This window comes from Empidonax traillii, unplaced genomic scaffold, assembly GCF_003031625.1.
Source record: "Empidonax traillii isolate 1590-97213 ecotype Southwest subspecies unplaced genomic scaffold, ASM303162v1 scaffold138:size3245559, whole genome shotgun sequence".
NCBI classification, from domain to species: domain Eukaryota; kingdom Metazoa; phylum Chordata; class Aves; order Passeriformes; family Tyrannidae; genus Empidonax; species Empidonax traillii.
Genome location: NW_020955331.1, coordinates 2,899,942 through 2,916,408, shown reverse-complemented (window position 1 = coordinate 2,916,408; position 16,467 = coordinate 2,899,942). Strand labels below are relative to the sequence as shown.

At 35.6% G+C, this 16,467-nt stretch overlaps 1 protein-coding gene across 6 annotated transcripts in view; it reads left to right on the top strand.

Moving 5' to 3' along the window:
- Positions 1-16,467, top strand: part of ACAP2 (ArfGAP with coiled-coil, ankyrin repeat and PH domains 2) — a 60,669-nt gene that overhangs the window by 23,780 nt on the left and 20,422 nt on the right. For 4 of the 6 annotated variants that reach the window (XM_027883950.1, XM_027883944.1, XM_027883948.1 and 1 more), the window contains 5 exons: positions 886-930; positions 2,005-2,100; positions 6,145-6,219; positions 7,539-7,550; positions 12,840-12,952. In XM_027883950.1, coding sequence (XP_027739751.1) covers positions 886-930; positions 2,005-2,100; positions 6,145-6,219; positions 7,539-7,550; positions 12,840-12,952 — 341 coding nt within the window. The remainder of the gene's footprint in view (positions 1-885; positions 931-2,004; positions 2,101-6,144; positions 6,220-7,538; positions 7,551-12,839; positions 12,953-16,467) is intronic. The other 2 variants (XM_027883949.1, XM_027883945.1) reach the window with 1 other exon arrangement.

Below are 16,467 nucleotides of genomic sequence, written 5' to 3'. Positions count from 1 at the left end.
CAAAATACTGACCACCTAAGTATAGAAGTGCAATCTGATTTTGATTATAGCTTCAGTAGGTTTATTTCTTTTGCTTGAATTTTAAACTGACATAGAGGTGTTAAATTTCAAAATCATGCATGCTTCTGCTAAACGGGGCTTTTCAAGTAAAATCTGTAGTCCTGGATGTCAACCTGTAAAAATTAGGGAACAAAGAAGACAGAGGAACTAAATGAATGGGGAAACTCAGTTATTTTTTTCTAAGGAATGTGAAATTCTTTAAATTCTAGGGCAACAACACTGGTCAGTGACTTGAGATAGCTTAAAAGCACAAATATACATGGAAAGATATTTATTGAAGCTGTAATGATCTTGCTTGTTTCTGAGACTGGGACAGTATACCACTTTTGGGACACTTAAACAGTGTCAGTCTGAGTTAAAAAACAACTGTGCCCCCATCCTTTCCTCTCCCCTGGCAGCAGACAGCAGTGGGGCTGAGTGCAGCTTCTTTCAGTAGTTGGTGGCTGAGCTCACACGGTCAGAAAGGCTATTTGAAACATCTTGAGTTCAGTCTCTTGAAAATGGGTGTCTATTTTCCTTGCTTGAAAGGTGTATTATATTACTTCTAGACAGCACGTGGTGTCCTGTATTCTTCCTTCCAGTGTAAGAAAATTGTGACTATCACTGTGAAATTTGAGCTTTGCAAGCATTCTCTGATTGCATCATTTTGATATTGTAGCAGAACTAGAATGCATCTTCTTTTAAAAGTGCTTTGTGAAGTCTGATGTTATCTTCTTCCAATGTTTTAAGTTTTGATTGATTATTTGGAAGTAATTTGAAGTTTACTTATGTGGGGAAAAATTGCAAATAGAATAAAATAAGTTGCTTGTTTGTTCTTTTTTCTAGATCAACGTTCTTCAATCTAAAAGGAGAGCAGAAATCTTAAAATCGGTAAGATGCATTTTATTTTCTACATAGAAAATATTTAAACACATCTAAAATTAAAAATGTGACCACAAAGCAATATGTTAAAAATGTAGTCCTTTTACTCATCAAAGCATTATTGATGCATTTGTCAATTTGGTGACAGTAATTTTGACCATTACCATGACTGGGCATACATGTTTAACTGTTTTTGACAATCATTTTGGTTCAGATTTAAACACTTAGATTTTCACTGCTGTTGATTGTTTGGTATGGGTTTCACAGTTAATATTAAACTTTGCCAAGAATTTCACTGTTTAGGTCTGCTATATTACTTCATAAACAATAAGTACTACTTAAAATCTATCACTACTTATAATCTATTCTAAGATGGATTCAGCTCTTTCTAAGAAGAGGGTAATTTTTAATATAAATAGTACAGTATCTGCTAAATTAATAAACAGCTATATCTGCATGCCAATTTTCTTCTGATGGTCTTCCTTTTTCTGCTTCACATTACCTCTGTAGAAAGTTTATTGAGGTAGTGACTGACCAACTAAATGGCGCTTTTCTATCAAATGTCTGAGGTTGCCCTCTCATAGCTTTCTTAATTCCTTTAAACAGCAAAAGCTTTAGTTGGGTTGCTATTCTGCTCTCCACCTACTCGACTTGTTTTCTGTTTTATGACTGAACAGTCTTCTCAGCTATGTTCATAAAGGTGATGGTTTTGGATAATTAGTAAAATATTCTGTAGTCCCTCTCTAGCTTACATGTCCCAATTAAAGAAGAGATAATAAAAATGACATGAATTAGAAGTAATTTTATGCCTATAAGTAGTTTTCTTTTGTTTTGCTCATGAGGTTAATCCTATCAACCAATTTCTGAAATTTTTGACCTGGTTCTTTGCTGCCTTTACTTTGCACATTTATTTTACAACTTTGAAGCTCTATGAGGTGTTGCTATAAAATTGTCAGGACACAAGAGCAGAAATTAAACCTGGCATTGTATTTTAAGTTTGTTCATGTGGATTACTTAAGTGATATATTTCCAAGAGATCTGATATATTTTTTAAAAGAATAAATATTTACTTTTCCCTTCTAGATGTTATCATTTATGTATGCACATCTGGCTTTTTTCCATCAAGGCTATGATCTGTTTAGTGAACTTGAGCCCTACATGAAAGATCTCGGTGCACAGGTAACAAATTATTTTAAAAATTCATAGCTATATGCTGGAAGGGATGAAAACTTGATATATGCCTATATATCAGGTACATCATAGATTTATTCAACAAAAAGGGAACTGTAGTGTGATAAAGGCAAAGCATAAAAACATACTGTAAATGGCTTGAATGAAACTAGTTACAAACTGAAAGTTGTCCATTTATTAAAATTAATACTACCTTTAGGATTTACGTACTTAAAAGTAGCCATGAGTGCTCTTTGAGGTACCCTGTGATATCCAGGACACTGGGTTATTAATTTTTTTTAATTTTTGTATATGACTCATGTTATACATCTACTAAAAAGTAGATTAGGTTTTCCTTCTACCTGTGTGCTTTATTTACTCTGTAAATTATGCGGTGTGCATAATTAAACTTTGATGTGTGCAAAAATAACTTCAATTGTAGCAACTTAGACCCTAAAATGGAAGTCTGATTTTAAAAGTGGTGCAAAATTGAGTTCCTACATGAAATCGTTCTTGCCCACTTTTGTTGTTTACATTTAAGATCAGGCAATTTGCAGCTTCTGGGTTTTCAGTGAGGGTCTCATGGGAAGGTTAGATGGACCACCACCAACTGCACACAAGAGAAATTGAAAATGGTTATAAAAATAGATTAGAACATACGAGATTCAAATGTATGCCTGTGGTACAGGAAGAAGTGTCTTGACTTGTTTTCAGTGCAAGTAAAATGAGCCTGAAAATACTCTTGCAGCATGTTTTATTTGCCTCCATCTGAGGATTTGTAAGAAATGCTCTGATATAAACCCCTCTATTGCCACTTCCCAACCACATAGACCAAGAAGCCAACCCAAATTCTAAGTGCCTGCCCTGGTACAAAAGCAAGTAAATGACAGCAAACATTTATTTACATTCGTCTTGAGTAGGTATGTCCCTGAACGTCTAAGAAATTACACAGTTCTGAACTGGTTATTCCTGCCACTGCACTATTGTCATCTGTGCCCCTCAACCTGCTTCTGTGCCTGTGCAGTGAAGCACATTGGGAGCTGTAGAAAATAACTCCAACAATCCAATGTCTGAATAGTTATTTTTTGCGAGACTAGTCCCCGGTCAGGTTACTGTGGGTCTTAATTCTTTGTAGGAACACGTCAATGTCTGCTATAATAGTGGCACTTGAACAGTTCAGGTGCGTGTTACCCTTCCTTAGCTGTGCCCTGTATTCTTTGACATCCTTCCAGTTTGGGTTGTAATTGTTAAACTGGAGTGTTTTGGTAATATAAAATGTGTGTCCTGTACCCCTGTGCAAGAGGGGATGGGGAAAGCAAACAAACCTGTGGAGTTGGTAGTGGTTTATGCTGTCAGCCAGGCTTCAATGTTTCCATTTCTTTGAGATGATTGGAGCAAGAAAACACGAGGTTATTTTTGAGTGTCTGGTCATGCTTTTACTTGATCTGGTAAGGAGCACTGTGTAACATTCGCTTTGGTGCTGGTATCATAGCAACTGAAGGAGTTAAATTTAGCAAATCTGAAGCTGAAAATGTTTTAAATACATTGCACTTAGAACAAGATAGACTGAAGACCCTGAAGTTCTACAATTGTTCTTTTGTGGCAGATCTTGGCATTTAAGTAATGAGTATTTTTCATGACAGAAGCAGACTTGTAAATAACTGTTGACAGTTTAACAGTTAATGGCTTTGCAGTTTGTACTGGTTGAAGCTTCTGTCTCTAACAAAGTGTGTGTGACATAATGGGGATTTGCTGGATTTTTGTGACAACACTGTTAGATTCCTTCTGTTGGTGAGTGAGTTTTCTTTCCCAGGTAAACTTCATGTATGATCTTAATTACAACGTTTAACAGCACCTGAAATAAAATTGAAGTGTTCTTAAGTAGTATAGTTATAATTTTTGAATTCTTTTTCTTTGTATTTTCAAAATCACTGTTTTACAGAATGGAGCAGGATTGAGCAGTTTTGCCTTCTGGCCGGAGTAGGATCCCCTGTGAAATCAGATCATTGTAGGGGAATCTTTAATGGCATGGAATGTAATATGAGCTTTTGCATTGAAATTATGGAATTTCGCACTTTTCATGTGAAATGTGGTATTAGCTTTAAAAAAAACTCTAATTAACTTTTCATTAGGATGACTATCCAAAAAGCTAAACATTTTAGTCTGACTTAATTCTCTGCAGAATATCACTTATAGCACTATGTTTATAAAAGTATATTTACCAGTAAACGCAGTAGTTTGAAAAACCTAATTTTTTGAGAAATACCCATTAGTGGTATAATGACTGGGATTTTGCTAGTTTAGTTATGTGATTTGCTACAGCTTTTGACAGTTGTATGCTGTTGGTTTCTTTTAAGACAGTTGATGTTTTGCTCACCTGAGTGAAAAGGAAGGAATTCTGGTTTGAGGTTGCAAATAGGAATGATGCATGTGTCTTTAATGAAAACAATAACTGATGGAATGAGCTGCTGTTGAAACTTTGTTTTGGCACTTATGCTGTGGTAAATATATCCTCAAACTCTTGTATTTAAGATAAATTAGAGGTAAATGCCCTACTATGAACTTGGCTGCCTTCTGTTTCACCTAGTGGGGTAGAAGGAGGAATTTCTGGAGGGCCATGTGCAAATTCCTGAATCTGAAGTTTTAGCAAGAAACTGGATTCCTGTGAAGTTTTGAACAGCCTTTGGATTAGTCCTCATCTTTATCAGAAAAGAAAGCGTTTCCCCAAGGGTTCTTGGTGCAAAACAGTCTTTGAGAACAATGGCATCCCAGTCTCTGTTTTAGAGGCTCTTGTGTCATTTTTAAGTCCTATAGCTACATAAATGTGGCATCTGGATACTTCAGTCTTTGATGTGTTCATGTTTACAAATATCTGTAAGGTGTCAAAGTGCTGGTGTGACCTTTTGAGCCAGACAGAAAGACAGGGAGAGAAGAATTAAGAAAACTGCATTGGCGTGGTTAGTCAGTGAGATGCTGGGACTGGGTTAGTGGCAGGCTTGTATTACAGGCTGGATAAAGGAGTTCATCAGATTCCTGTCAGATAAGTATCAAGCTAACTGGTCTTTCAGGTAATGTCTGCCCGTCCACCAGATTTCTTATTTAAACATGAAAATCTGTAAAAAACTAAACAAGTATAAAACAAAACCAAAAGAAGTAGACCCACTAAACAAAAACAATAAGAAAAAAACTCCACGACCAAATAAAAAAACACAGAAACCCCTAACCAAACGTACTTTGTCTTACAGGGTATCTTAAATTTCCTGCCTTTTTTTTTTTTTTTTTTTTTTTTTTTTTTTTTTTTTTTTTTTTTTTTTTTTTTTTTTTTTTTTTGTTTTGTTTTGTTTTGTTTTGTTTTTCCCTCTGGTTTTAGAGGAAAAGGTTTATGTGGTAGTGCTAGAGCCATGCTTTGCAGCAAGTTTTTGGGCTTTTTTATTATCACTGTAAGGATGCCAACTTAAATACTCTGACAGTCTCTCTTCTCTTCAAAATCATATTGTTATTTCTGAAATTAGAAACATTTTGAATGCCTTTACCTAATATTTCAAGGAATCTTGCTCAAACACTGTTGGTGACCTGATGAAAACTATCTATGCAAAAGCCTGGTTGAGGCAGTTTCCCTGCTTTGTGGAGGGAAATATCCCTGTCATTTGCTCCTTGTAGTTTCTGCTGCTCCTGCCAGTGCTGCTGCAAAGGCCAGCAGGAGCAGCTAAAGCCTGAGTCATCCCCCTCGGAGGCTGAGCACCAATGCGGTGCAGAGTCGCTGTGCTTGGCACCATGCTGTTCTTTGAAACATTCCCTCTAATGTCTGCAAGAAATGTACACCTCTGTAGGGGTGAATTCAGGATGGTAGTGCAGTGCTTTAAACGAGGCTTCAGTGGTTATACAAGGTAAACACTTTGTGACAAAGAAGTAATTATACTATGCAAATAAAATAAAAGTCATGCAGTGTCTAGACATAATGTGTTCTTTTTTTTTTTTTGTCAGCATTGTGAAATCTACTGAGCCAAATTTCTCATGATATCTAAAGATCCAATTTTCTGTTTCTCTTTACAGCTGGATCAGTTGGCTGTAGATGCTGCAAAGGAGAAGAGAGATATGGAGCAAAAGCACTCCACTATTCAACAAAAGGTACTTGAGAGAATGTAAAAGGCTGCACACACATTTTTCTATCTGTAGCATCTCTTCCCGGCAGTTTGCATCTCTGCATCAGAACTGTGAGGGATGGTGTCTTCTAGTGCAGAGAGACAGATTTTCACATCAGTAAGCACAGGGTCAGATTGGAGATACTAATTTTGTTTTACAGAACCAGATATTTTTATGGAAATGTGAATAAAACTGTATAATTTATTTGAATGCTGGGATTCTAACATTTCAGTTCCATCTTGGCTTCAATGCAGTTGTAAAAGTTGCTGTGATTCCCTGCTGTGTGTCTGTAGAAGAGATGTATGTGCTGCACAGCCCTTCAGTCATATGTAGCACTTTGGGCTGTGCCAAATATGAGTGGAGCACTTTGAGGTGGTGTGGCAGCTGCTGTTGCATATAAAGAGCAAAAGTGAACTTTTGTAAAGGCTGTCTAATGCATGGGTTCAACTGGACACAAATATGAAAGTGATAACGTTGAACTGCTGTTTTGGGAAGATTTTTATGTGCGATAATTTCCTTTTACTTGTTGAGAAAAATGTAGATAATTTATGTTGGGGGGAAAATGACTTCTGTTGTTTGGATGTTTCAGAAGCTCTAGATCAGTATTGGTTTTGCAGGTAGAATACTAGAAGTTAAAATATTTCCACTGAACTCTCTGGCAGTGAGCTAATACTGCAGGTACTTTTGAAAGGGATTAGATACCAGTTTAAAGGTAATGCTACACTTCTTACTCTCATTCAAATATGTTCTGTATCCATTCAGGTGGCATAAATTTAAACAAAAAAAAGCCCAATGTAATTGAAATCTGATGAGTAAATAAATTCAGGAGTGAAAACATGTGGAGATTATAATTAATTAATTATAATGGCAAAAGGTAACATTTTTGATTGCTGAAAACATTTTTGTTGGTTCATCCTGTCATTCTTTCAGGAGTTGGTGGGAAACAATAGGATTGCTGTGAAATTGAGCATATGTGATGATGGAGTTTAGGGCAGTGCTAATGTGCTATTTGGAGGCAGACAGGAGATAACAGGCAAGGAAAGGGAAGAAAGAGGGGAAAATAGGAAAGAGATGGAACTGGAGAATGAACCTTGAAATTAAAATTGTAATTTGTTTGGGCTTAATAGGCCTAGTTTTAGGAACGGGCACTACTTGAGGGGTTTCCTGTTAGAGAACAGTGCTGCTTGGTGAAGGATATAAGTTATGAACAATTATCTTTTAATTGGCCATAGGAATAATAACTTGTTACTGTGAATTATGGTTGGTGTTTACAGTCTTTGTTTTTTCTTCAAATGCTGCTTAAGGCTGCCTTACAGGTAAACTATTTCTAGTAATATCAAATGTCACTGAAACTCTTAAACATCATGAAACTTGATAAGCTGTATCTGTGTGTAATATCGATGTCCTTGGTTCCTAGTACAAATGACAATCAAGATGAGGTTACTAATATTGTTCCGTACTTTAACTGACAAGGCTGTCTCTAAAATATAATCAGGGCAGTCAGACTGTATTGTATGTTGCCCTCTTAAATTCTGTGTTTTGAATTCTATATGTTGTCTCTTGTCCTTACCAGTCACTGTTGCATTTTTGTGATGTTAATGCTTGGACTGTGCTTTCTTGGAGATTCCTCTTATAGCTCGTCCAATAATTTTCTTGGTTTCTTATTCAAATCATGTTGTCTGTTTTTGTCTCCTCCTACTTGCTTTTCCCAACATTCACACGAAGTTAGTTTACAGCTCATCCGGATGAGAACTGCCTTAGACCTTAGATCTTGTTCTTTGTGTCGTTATTTGTCATCTGGTCACTGACCCGGATGGCAACTCTGTTCTCTGTTTCTGTGTCTTGTCATGTTGCTTTCTACTGTGTTGCCTCTTAGACATACATTCCCAAATCTTCCAATGCCAAATCCTTCCATGTTTTATAAAAACTGAAACTTCTGAAGCTGCTTGTGTTGAATGAGGTATATGTGCATTTAATATACTCGAGTTTTAATCTAATGCTTCAGAATGATGCCTTTCCTTCATTGTGTGGATAAAGAACAGTTTCTTTTCTGAAATGTATAGGTAAGTGCATATATGCACACACTTACCCATCCGCTACCTGTGTTTGCATATATGTGCATATGCATGCAAAGTATTGGCACTAATTAAATAACCTATCTCACTTTTCTGTAGGATCATCATCCTATTTAATTAGGCTGTTGTCAGAGAGCCTAATACAAGTATCATGGAAGGACTTGGGCACCAATACAGTGTACTTTCTTTTTTGAGAGCTGATATCTGATTTTTTTGTTTTATTTCTTTTAAGTGTTGAGGTCTATTGACTCAGCAGATATGCAGGAAACAATTTTTTTTTTTTTAGTGTAAAAAATTATTTTTTCCATATTAAACTGGAGCAACAGATACTATGAATTAATCTAGAAATGACATCATTACAGCAAATTTTTGTAATATATTTTTACAGGAAAAAAGAGTGGTGTCACAGTGACAATACTTAAGACATGACTCTTGTTTTGTGAGCTATTTGCAGCCCTGCTGCAGTAACATATTGAAGTAAGAAATAATTTTAAAATCATTTGGACCTGTAAACAGCATTATGGCTTTTTGGTTTTGTTACAGAGCTAATATTTTGTTATAAAATGAGGGAAATAATACAGGAAAAGTATTTGTTTTGAACTTCAAATAGTTTTTGTTTTATTCAAATCCCTTTTTCATTAAAATAAAAATCTGCTTCCGAAAAACTGCTCAGGAAACAGCTGGAGTGAGAATGATTTGACAATCTTTAACATTTTGAGTAAACAAGGTGGTAGGAAACCAGATGCTACCACAGTCACGTGAAGCAGAGCTGCTGTTGAGAAGTTAATGCAAACTAATTCCTGCCTCCGAAAGCAAAGATGAGCTTGTAATCAAGTGACTTGTTTGCTCAGTGACGCTCTTGTCTTCTCTCACTCTGTCTTGGACTGAAAACCTTGTTACTTCCTGTGTCTGTTGTTGTTTTAAGCCCTTCCTGGAGGGACTTTCAGCTTAGGCATGACAAACATCTCTTGCCTATGGGATGGGAAGGGAATGGAATGGAAGCAACTTCCTAACTGGGGGATTTGCACAATTAGTGTCCTTTATTTAGTATGTTCTGGCCTAACTTTTCAGGTTAGTGTTTTCTTTGGTAGTTACACTCTCCCATTTACTTCCCTTATAAAACACTTTTTAAAATGCTGCTTCTCTAGAGTAAAAAAACCGTATTGAATGCGTATTCAGTGTTAAAATGAATGTTAAAATTCAATGTTAAAATACAGTCCCCAAGATTTACTGGTAAAATGGCTTGAACAGCTTTCATGACCTGATAGCAATTTTCATGTTGAAAGTAAATCAAAAGCTCTACTGCTTAAAAGTGTGTGTGGGGGGGTTGTTTTGGTAACAAGAGGATTGTATGTGGAGAAACATAAAACATGCAAGCTATGGAATGAATCAAGTATGAGTGATGAATTGATATGTTCATATGAAAATGCATTCACTGAAACACTGTCAAGAATATTAAGTGTTCTGTGACACACCAGATTAGTATTATTTCTGGAGATGAAAGTTGGTTTTCCATTTCCAGCTGGTTTGCTGTATCTCATGGACGTTTAAATAAAAAGGGATGGGGGGGTAAAGGCATGAAAGCATGCTATATGTTCACTTATATAACCCACTTGTACATGTTTGTCTTCCAGTAGCAGCCAACCATGAAAAGTGAGTGTCAGAATAGAAGCCATAGATGTTTCTTCTTTCAAATCTGAATGAAATGTGTGATGTAGCTCTTCAGTCTAACTTGCATAATACTGGCTTAATTTTCTTAGTTCTGATTAGGTGAAATGTACTTTAGCCCTAACTGACGCCTAATTGGTAAATAAATGATGTTTAAAATAAAATATTTATCAGTTGTGCATCTGCTTAATGAACAAAATTCTGAATCACATACAGTGACTAGTTTATTAACATGTGATTCTCTTATGCAGGACACTGGAAAGATATGGATGTATTTCTCTCCACCCCCTGATTATTTTTCATGATTCACTGAACTTTTCCATGCACCAAGACAAAAATAACTATAAAGTGACTGCTTTTCTCCTATTTTTTAATTATAAAATAGCAGAGACTATAAGATCAGATACAGCTTATCTAGTTACTATTCCTACTTATATCCATGTAATTGAAATGAAGAGGGGCATGGTTTTTTACGATTATTTGGTCATCTTTTTTCTGACCACAGCTTCATGAATGAAGTTTTATGGATAAAGCATATGGAAGCCTTACTCCCTTCCCAAGCTAGTAGTACGCTATCTATAGTTAGGAAGAAGCTATTTAACATTTGTCTGTATACTCTTGTGTCTTTTTCTGCTGTATAAAGGTGGAATTCAATCAGGGAAGTCATTAAAATGACACTAAATGCACTTCATGAGAAAGGGTCAGTGTTTTAGACAATTTGGACTGAGAGTGTGGCATGATAAACTCTCCAAAGAAGGTTTGCAGTCTTACTTGTATATGTCTTCAAAGCATGGATCAAGACTCACTGGAAAAGACAGTTGCATTTTCTGCAGCAGTTCTCCAAACCCCAAGGAAAATGTGATTACACAGTAGTTTGGTCAGAAAAGACTGAGGGAATATATGTTGTCTTTCACTAGACAAGGAGGTGCAAGCATCACTGAGGCAGGAAGATGCAAATCTTTAGCAGGTTTCATTATGTTTGGGAGCTGGTAAGTTAGATAATTTATCATTTTTGTGGGAGGGATGGAATGTGACATCACATGTCTAAGTTTATGCTTATAGTGGTTTTCTTTTTTTTTTTTTTCTTTTTTGTTTTTTGGTTTTTTTTTGAGAGCATAAGAAACCAAGAAGTGTTTTTAACACTGTGAAAGTTTGCATGTGTCATAAGTTGTGAAATACTAAATTAAAACTGTAGTGTGATACTTAGCTGTTTGTGCTTACATGAAGTCTTTTATATTCAGCATGTTCTGATCTACAAAACAGGCAGAAAATCAAAGTTATTAAATGCTGAATAATAAATGCACAAAGGCAAACGTCTTCCATTGATCATCTGTCAGTTAAATAATCTAGATTTAACATTTCAAATTTAGTTAATCTATTCATATTAGTAATAGCTGAAAACACTGAGTAATTTTAAGGCATTTATACTGTGCTGACTAGGGAGTTTAAAGGGCCTATTTTAATATTTGTAGGCATTTCACTGTCATGTCTAATTAACCTTGGATTGGACCAAACCATCTGCATGTACAAGAGTAAAGATTGTGTGGAGCACAAAAGTTGTGTGCAGCCTGGGTTGTTACATAGGGCTGCTGATGTTGCTTTTGAAGCTATTTTTTTTTTTTTTTTTTTTTTATATTACCTCTTTTCCTTTGTGTATAGACAAATTCCTGAGGAGCAAAGTGCAAACCACAGACTTACAGATACACTTTAACACAGAGCTGATGTTTGCAATGTACGAAAAGTAACTGCTGAAGGTTCAGGAGAGTGATATTACAAAATGTTCTGTATCTTCAGTGCTTAACCTGTTTGCTTTATTTGTTCTGAAACTTAATTTTCAGTCATGTGTCTCCTACGCCCTTGTAAAGGGGAAGAAGCCATACTTTGCTAGTCTACTTTAGGATATATTTTACTAACAGTGAAATTAAATTACAGCGTGTATGTTATTTTGATATCTGGACATAGCAAATGATAAATTATGTGATTCCGTTCCATTTTCATGCCCCCCTAGTAGCTGTTAGCTTCCCACTCACTGAATATCTGAACTCTACCTCCCTGGGAATAGTCCATGCTGTTTTCCATGAGGTGTGAAAGCAAATGATCATCACATGTATTATTACTTGGTCTAATCTGCCTTTGCTGGAGATGTGAAGCAGTCAGCCTTTCTAAAACTTGTAAAGCTACTATTAACTGTTATTAGCTGATTTTATTTGTTATTACATTGATGGAAATGTATATTCCCTTGTCCTACTTGTAGTTTTATAATCTTATCCAGGATCATGAAGGAAAAGTTACGACTAAGTTCTTGTCATCATTTCCAGCACTATGGCTACTTTAATTTAGAGTTAACTGATGGCATCATCGTAATTTGGTTACTCGTCTTCTAATTTCCTGTGTAGCTCAGTTGTCAAGATAACAGAGCTGAAGTAAATGCTGAAGCACAGCTGGTTTTATTCAGGTGTCTGCAACAGGCTGCAACTGTTTTTCAGTTTTGACTCCTAACTTTCATTGCTCCATTTCCTGTGCTTTGCTGTCCCCTTTCTTGGGAATATATGTGAGACCATTTGAGCAGTTGAAGCTGCTCAAAGCAGATGCTCTGTTAGCAATATTTGCCCTCTGTAGAGGCCACCAATACCTGAGCAAGAAATTCCCCTTGTGTACAGGTAAAAATCTTTAGTGTTCTGATCTTCTAAAACTGCATTTAAAAAAAAAAAAATCTTTAAAGGCTGAGTCATGGTTTGACTATTAAGTGTTGCAAGCAAAACATTATTCCTAGATGTTTATTCTTTGACAATAATACTGCCCATACTTGAAATTTCATTTGAAACTGCAATGTCTTTTTCTTCACTTGTTCCTTTGTACCAGGATTATTCCAGTGATGATACAAAACTAGAATACAATGTGGATGCAGCCAATGGTATTGTTATGGAAGGTTATCTGTTTAAGCGAGCCAGCAATGCCTTCAAGACTTGGAACAGGTAATTATTCAGAATCTCTATTTGCTGCTTATAAAGGTAGTGCTTGTTAAGCTGAGTTCTGGTCTGACTTAAAATCTATGTAACTCTGATTTTCAGTTTTGACAGAACACTGGGGTGACTGTTAATTAAAGTAGAGATGACACGTCAAAGCCATTTCTCCTTGTTTTCTGTCCTAGTTGTTTGCAGACCTTTTTCTAAGAGTGTACCTTAGTTTGGAAAAGTCCTAAGTATGGAAAGTTTGCTTTGTTGGGTGCAGCCTGCCTCTGTAATTGTGCTTTGGCCTCAGTTTGGGGTTGAAACAGAGCAATCCTTGTTATTGCATACAATAAACTATGTGAGTGGATATGCTGGGAAAGTATTAGACGACAAAGTAAAAAGCAAGTTATGTAGCCAGTCGAAGCAGGGAAACACAGTCAAGGACTCAAGTTATTTTTCCTGAAAGATGAACAGTGTAATTGTTATCTTTTACAATTTCTGTCTTGTGCAGTGACTTTTGCTTAGTAGTTTTGATGGTTCTTTCGGAAATTGAAAATTTATTGTTATTCATATATCTTTAACAATGTATGCTTTACTACTTAAAGATTTTTCTCCCTAAATAGGTTTTCTTTTGTGTTTCTGAGGGTATATACTTTTTTTCAGGGAAATACATGTACTGGAGCATTTGTAGCACAGTTGGATACTGTTCTTGAATTTTAAAGATAATTTGTTGTAATACAGAGTTCTTTTTCCTATACTGCGTTCTGCAATTTTTTCAGCAATGCTTCTGTTAAACTATTTGCTTTGTTTCCAAGGCCAGTATGTGCATTTGGATGTGTGGTAACAGTACAGTAACAGCTAAACCTGTGTTTTGAATGTATGTCTATGTGTTGGTAAAGGATATACTTTGTTGTACACCATTTTTTGTAAGGCATCAGGAGCTGGAGCCAGGTGCATTTACTATGGCACACTAGCTGGAAAGCTGTTTTGGTTCCTAGAAATTTAAATGAAAAATAGTCCGTCTCATGAAGAAAGATATATGTGAATAAATGCATGTAGGGAAGAAAGCGTTTGTCAAACCACTATTATGTTCTAAATAGTTTTTAGATTGGATGCGTTAAATGTTTTCCTTTTTAATTCTGCTGTATTTTCAGGTCATGCTAATTCTTTGCTTATTTTGCTCATTTTGCATTTTTCATTCCTTCTCCTCCTTTCCCTTATGTTTTAATCCTACCCCATTTTTTCACATGACAGGAAAAAGCCAGATCACATCAGGTACCAACCAGCTTCTTTTTTACCTTCCCAGTGTTTCTTTGGCACGCAAAAAACTCTTAATTAACCCTGCATTTAATTTTGATTACTTGCAATGGATGTATAAGTGACTCAGTCTAAGAAAATAACAGAAGGATTCTGCCTGGGATGCCAGCATACCTGCTGCTCAACACTTTTAAAATAATTAGAAAGATTGAGCTAATTTTTAGCTAAAAAGGAATTAAAGCAAAGTTTCTGCACTCAAACATCTGAACGTACAAGATCAGTGTTTTGACGTTTTCCAATTGAAGTTGGTGAGATTTTTTTTTTCTTATCAACTGCATTGGGACTAAAGATATACTTTTAAATGTTGTGCATTCTTAGTCACTCTGTTTTACTTGTGTGCTGCTTGCAACAAGATGAAAACTGTTTCCTTTAGAGAATCAGTAAGCGTGATTCATTGTTTTTCTGTAAAACTCAAGTTTTATGTTTTCAGTATTACTCTGTTCTCTGAAATAAGATTTTTTTTTAATAAATTTTGCATTATGGTTTTGAATTGTTTAGGTATAAAGGATGGAAAACATTCAGCTTCTAAACACAACTAAATTTAAGCACTGCTTAAATGTAAATTACATTAAGATTTCCTAGTATGTTTTCTCCTTCACCATGCTTCTCTCCTGTTTTTGACAGATTGACACATTTAAAGAAAGTGTGGTTATAATCAGTACTTACTGCACACATGTTGCCTGAGAGTTTATCAACATTATTCTTAGAATAGCTATGGATTACCCTATAAAAGCACCTTCAGTACATACGTTGTCCCTCAGGAGTTCCTGGCTGTTACTGCTGTAGACCCCCAGCAGTCTGTTTCCTACAGTAATGCGTAGACTTTATTGATGGTATTTGGTTAATGAGGAAGAACTCTAAAAGATTTTGGCCTGAATAAAAGTGCTATGGCACTGACACCTTGGAGGGCAGCCTGGCACTTTTATCTTGTCAAGCATACAATAAAATGCATTAACTCTGACATCTACTTCAAAAGTGTGATCTGCAAGTTATCCTACATTCTAAATTGTGAATCTCATTCAATAAAAGTTTCTTTTAAAAAATTACCCAAATCGGCACCCTTTTTAGCTGGACTGGAAATTTCTCTTCAACGGGTTTTATTTCTGTACTAGGAAAAAAAGGAACTGAAATAGTTTGAAAACTTCTAGACTAGGTTTTAAAGATGACACAAATTTTGTGTTACAATTTGTGTGCGCACTTGTATCCGGTGGATGAGATTGGAGCTTATTTTCTATTGTAACTCACAAAATATTTACCTGTAGAGCAAATGAAGCATTGCATTAATGAAGTTAATTACACTGCCTAAGGCCATTATTAGGGATTTGCTCCATTGCATGTTGTCTTGGGGCAAGGCTGCTTTTTTCCCCCCCTTTATCACTTAGGCACCACTTTTTATGTTTTTCTCTTTTGTGTTATGTAAAAAAAAAAAAAAAAAAAAAAAGCCTGAATTTATTTTCCTTTTCTAGAATGCTTTTTTTTTTTTGAGTTTCCTCTTTAAATATTAGCAATAACCTGCCTTATGCAGGTTATGAGGCTTAGTTACTGCATCTGTAAATAGATGATAAAGATGATACCTTTTCAGTAGCAGTGACCAAAACTACTGCTGTTAATAAATTGGAAAAATCAAGGACAATAGGATATCCTGTTGTTTTTAAATTAAAATATATCTGCACAACATTTGAAGAGTAATTGTTAAAAGGTAGAATCTCATCTGTCTACGAAGCACTAACTTTTCTAACAAATACTAGGTTTTCTGTTTTGAATCTAACATTTTTGTATATCCTAATTTTTCTTAACAGTCTTTGTATGCTTCTTTCCATGAATGGCTTTTGGTGGTTAAATAAATACGTGGAACCCTCTTGGTACTAATTGTAGTAAACTGCAACTTGAAGCTCAAAAGTCTGTGGAGAATAACAAGATCTGTTGCAATACAATATTTTGTGTATGGTTACCATTCAAACTAATTGGCAGTGCAGGCAAAAATGATGTGTGGTACAAGTGGGATGTTGGAGATAATTGAGGAATTATGCTGTGGTAAACACAGGTTTGCATTGTAAGCCTGAACAAAACAAAAAGTGTAAAATTCACTGCAAGAGTGAATTATTTTTTACATTCCCTTCATTTTTGTCAGTTCAAAACCAGTGATGATTAGTTAGCTTTTATTTTGTGCATCCCCAGAATATCTAGAAAGGTATGGTTATATCTGGTCCTTTTTTTGCTAT